At 31.9% G+C, this 5151-nt stretch overlaps 1 protein-coding gene across 1 annotated transcript; it reads right to left on the reverse strand.

Annotated features, from left to right (window-relative positions):
- Positions 1-2485: 2485 nt before the first annotated feature.
- LOC103308751 (histone-lysine N-methyltransferase KMT5B-A-like) lies at positions 2486-4311 on the reverse strand. Its single transcript, XM_008182737.1, has 6 exons — positions 4263-4311; positions 3808-4173; positions 3437-3598; positions 3255-3365; positions 2840-3001; positions 2486-2580 (listed from the first exon to the last, which is right to left on the reverse strand). The coding sequence occupies exons 1-6, from the start codon at positions 4309-4311 to the stop codon at positions 2486-2488; spliced, it is 945 nt and encodes a 314-aa protein (XP_008180959.1).
- Between the last annotated feature and the right edge of the window lie 840 nt (positions 4312-5151).

A 5151-nucleotide genomic window follows, 5' to 3' on the forward strand; every position in this document is an offset into this window, starting at 1 on the left:
TAATCATACCTCATTATGTTTACCTACGAAAGACATTGCTAAGCAATACAAATTCAAACATACAATATAGTGTAGTGTAATGATGTTTAAAAAAATTAAATTAATTCGTTCGTCGACTGCAATACGTAGAAATCAAACATATGTACATACAACAAAATTGAAAATCTCTTACAAACCTTGGTCAAAGTAGATATATGCTTTTGAAATTATAATAATTTGTGTATGAAACTTACTATTAATCAATTTAAATGTATATATATACATATACATATATTATATATGCATTTGCTACATATCAGTTACAAATTAACAATGAATAATAATTAAGTGTTAGCTGTAGGAACTCTTATGATTAACAGAGTATGGTTTAGATACAAATTAGTAATCAGTATTGATATAATGATGATTCTTTTTCTTGTGTTTTTGCTTATTGTATTTGTTGAAAGTGCAGCTTGACAGACTAACCGTTTTAGTATTAATATAAATGAATAACACGACAATATGATTATGTATGAGTATAATATATAATAACGTACAACTGGACAATTTAATGTGACTGTTCACACACACCGTATACGCACTGTACGACGGTGGCTGTGCAAGTAATTCTTACATACTTCAAAGGCCCTATATATATGCACAACCGAGGTCATGTTACATCCGTATAGAGAGTGAGTCTTACGCTCGTATAACTAGATACTAAATTGTACACACGTGTCAAGGCTGACTACTAATATTAATTGTACATTTCAACAGTATTATATTTTATTTAATATAACATTAAACACAATACAATTTAAATAAATAATAATAAAAAAATAAAAAGTAGAATACAAATGATACCTATATGTATAATATATGTAATGTATAATACATTTTTGCATGCCAACGACATAAAAATGACGAATAATACAATATTTTAAGCATAGCTGCACCATTTGAGGAATTTAAATTCAAAATATTGCAAAAAAGTAATATTAATATGTGTAAGCCAATGTAAACGTTAGTAAAGGTGTAAGCAGGGGTGGATAGGCCTATAGGGAAAAAGGGATTTTCCCTGTGGGCCCCAGTCAATGTTTATGTTGGGGGCCCACTCAGGTCAACACGTTATTTTGCAGAATAAAATATTCAACAAATAGGAATAGCTTAAATTTAAAATTATTTATCTTTTTATATAAATTATTATTACCTACTGTTATTTTTAACAATACAATAATAACACGCCAAGTCAAGAATTTGCTTACGGATCTTTAACATAGTATTTTACATTTTTATCGTTAATCGAAGACCAAAATATCCTCGTATGTTTCCCTAACCCACCATATTTTGATTTTGATTTTTTTTTTCAGCTGATATTTAGAATATATTTTTTTTGAAGTTATACGAGAATTTGTGTGGGGGCTATAAAAACATTCCGCCACCCTTCCCCCTCTTTCCAAAACTACTTGTTTCTGTGAAACTTCTATGTAGATATTTAATACAGAATTTGTAAGACTTTTTGTGAAATTTTTCAAAAATCCTTTACAACCGAAAAAAGCATAATTCTGTTTCCCCAGCTCCCCACCAAACTACTAAAAATCAGTTTTTGCGAGAAATATTTTATTTATAGGCAAAGGTCTTAGATTGAATATCTAATGCAAGTGAAGCGACCAAATTTTTTTTTCGTTTGAGGGCCCCTTCAAATATTTCCCTTTAACATAAATATTACCTATCCACCCTTGGGTGTAAGGTATGAATTGAAGTAATTGAACTTGGTAATACTTACATATATTATAGTAGTATGATATTAACTGTATATGTTTTAAGAAATTGAAATGTGTTAAATTTATTGTAGTAGGTATTTTTATGTTTACTTATTATTACCTACTTATTATCACTTACATTATTATGTATGTAACAACATTGTCATAAACAATTGAAACACTGAGATCCTAATAAGACTCTTAGCTTTTAATTAAATGTATTGCAGTAGGTACGCATGAAAAATGTCTATCCAATCCGTGCATTCAAACTACTTATATTTTTAAATATTAAAACGTATTGCAAAAAATAATATTATTATGTGTAAGCCAATGTAAAGGTATGAGGTATGAATTGAAGTAATTAAACTTGGTAGTAGGTATAATATTACCTATATATGTTTTAAGAAATTTAAATGTATTTGTTCGCGCCCCGACTTAGATTCCACTGGTTCATCGTTCCCTTGCCAGAGTTGGCGACACTGAGTGTAGACGCTTTCAACATTCACCGCTGTCTTGCTCGGACAGCGTCAACTTCGCCGTTATTCGGTACTACTGTTGTGTTGTGTCATATCCGTGGTTCAACGGATCGTTTTTTTGTTGTATATGCTTTTACACATTTTCCATAGTTAATGGTGTTAGCAATAACATAATTGTAATATTGCTGTCAATTGCATTTAATTTATTAATTAATAATCGACACAGTTCAAGTCTCGACATTTGCCAGTTCGGTGTTGATACTTGATTCAGCCTTTACTATAAAGTGCAGTATCATCTCTTTCAAGAACACGTGTGGTCAGTTCGTCCATGCCTGCCAGCTCGGTCAAGGCCAACTCTCCAGCTCAACATCATCTCAAGGTTATCCGGATTCATCTCCATCATCAGCAGCTCCGCATTGCCCCCCTTTATTCATTGTAATGAGCAGTCAATAATAATAATAATAATAATAATAATAATAATAATTTTAATACCATATATGTTGTAAGTAATATTAGTAAGGTGGATGGCCATCCTCCTAGTTATTATTGCCTAATATTATTGGAAAAAATGAACATGATAGTCATAAAAGATTAAATGTATAAAACCAGGGTTATTATTACCGCCAGTGGGGGCCAATTCTTTAACACCAGTAGCCGACTCCAAAATTGTTAATGAATTGACGTTTGTAGATTGATCATCATTTTGTTCATCAGCATTCATGTCAGTCTTAGTTTTGTGTGATACATTTACTTTCAAAGGAAGTTCATCATCAATACTTGATGCTGCAATTCATATCATAATCAATGTATTTAAAACAATACTATAATTATAATGTTATAATAATGTTTTCAAACAAAAATTACACTCTGCCCAGACGGCATTTTGTAATGATAATATTATAATATTATTATAATAACTTTATACTAATATCATTCGTTATTATAATGTTAAAATAATATTTTTAAACAAAAAAAAATGAAGTCTGGGTGGGGTCATATAACATTAAAAGTATAAAACCAGTGTTATTAGTATTACCATCCGTGTGGAACGATTGTAACCCATCATTGGTAGTGCTATTTGAAACATCATCACCATCATCAGCATCACCTCCATCATTCTTGTCACAACTATCAATTTCATTATTGCCTAGTATTATTGGAAAAAATGAACATGATAGTCATAAAAGATTAAATGTATAACACTAGGGTTATTATTACCGCCAGTGGGGGGCAATTCTTTAACATCAGTAGATGACTCCAAAATTGTAAATGAATTGACTTTTGTAGATTCATCATCATTTTGTTCATCAACATTCATGACAGTCTTAGTTTTGTGTGATACTTTTACTTTCAGAGGAAGTTTATCATCAATACTTGATGCTGCAATTCATATCATAATCAATGTATTTAAAACAATCCAACAATTACAATGTCATAATAACGATTTCAGACAAAAATTACACGCTAATAACATTAAATGTATAAAACCAGCCTCGATAAGACCAATGTATTTAAAACAATTATAAAATAGTTAAAATATTGAAATTAAAAACGGTTATGTATTAGTAAAACAGCATTGTTATGTTTACCTTTAGAAAAAAATCCAGCGTCATTCTTCTCACAAGTGACACACTGACATTCACAATTGCCCGTCCCAAAAAAATCTCTACCGTAATACACAGTCAACTCATGGCCCTTTTGTATGTGGCATACAGTTTTTACGCAAGACAGTCGTTTGGTACGACTGTACCATTGGACATTGGGTTCACAGTCATGGTTCAGGAATGCGACTGGACCAAGGAAGATAAAATCCTTTGTGTTTATGCATGACGTTACCGTTGAGAAATCGTTAATTCCTGGTTTTAAGAAATCATCACTTATGGGGAACAATTGACCACACAATTCGTATAAACAAATATTTGCACTTATGCTCTTCGTCGCTTCTACCCTTGCCCCTAAATTAAACATGACAGAATTTTGTAATAATAAAAATATAATAGCATCGTTATAATTATAATATGTCATTGCATAAATGGCGTATAACAGAAAATTTCTGTCTGGAAGGCGTCAACACTAGCCCGAATGCTGGACATAGCGCTTTCATATGAAAAAAACAATATATTAACATTTTCTTCATTAAACCTGCAGTGCCACTCGATTGCAAACGGCAACTTCTTTGATACAATACTCTTTTTGGAGTATTAAAAATAGTGTTCACCAATCACCAAGGGTGTTCTTAACCAATTTCAACATGTGAGCTGCATCTAAAAATATGTGTACGTCTTTCTGGGTACTTGGATGTTTAAATGATGGTTTATATGGTAAATTGGCACCTAATATTTTTACCATGGATATACATATTTGAAGCAGCCCCATCAAATGTTAACGATTTAATAATAACACCAGTATCGTTCAAATTTTGAACACATGTAGTGATTAAATTTGATTTTTCTACTGTAGTTGTACCATTCATTAAGAAGTATCCTACTGGAATTTTCCAATTAGAACTAAAGGCCACTAATAAAAATACTAAAGCTTCTCTGGCCAATGGAAGGCTATCAGAATCTACTTTGTCTTGTCCAAAATTATGTACCCTTGAAGGCGGTCACCATTAAAATGAATATCTTCTCTAAATATACATTTCATCCATAATCAAACCGCAAAAAAGTTTTTATTTTTTTGATGTGTAAACATCTATGCTATCGGTTTGTAGTACGACCATCTTGGGGAATCGAGCGTCAGTGTAAGTCATGTAGATGTGAATGCTTGAGTGTGTGTGTGTGTGACGGTCGTCGCGCAGCTACCAAACATACGCGGTGACGGAGACGCGCGTAGAAGGGACTGTCGGGCGGAGTGGGGTGGCAATTCGTACGGTGTGCGGCCAACATATTATTAATTAATTATTATTCTCGTTTACATATTATACTCGCGAA

Source organism: Acyrthosiphon pisum, chromosome X, assembly GCF_005508785.2.
Source record: "Acyrthosiphon pisum isolate AL4f chromosome X, pea_aphid_22Mar2018_4r6ur, whole genome shotgun sequence".
NCBI classification, from domain to species: domain Eukaryota; kingdom Metazoa; phylum Arthropoda; class Insecta; order Hemiptera; family Aphididae; genus Acyrthosiphon; species Acyrthosiphon pisum.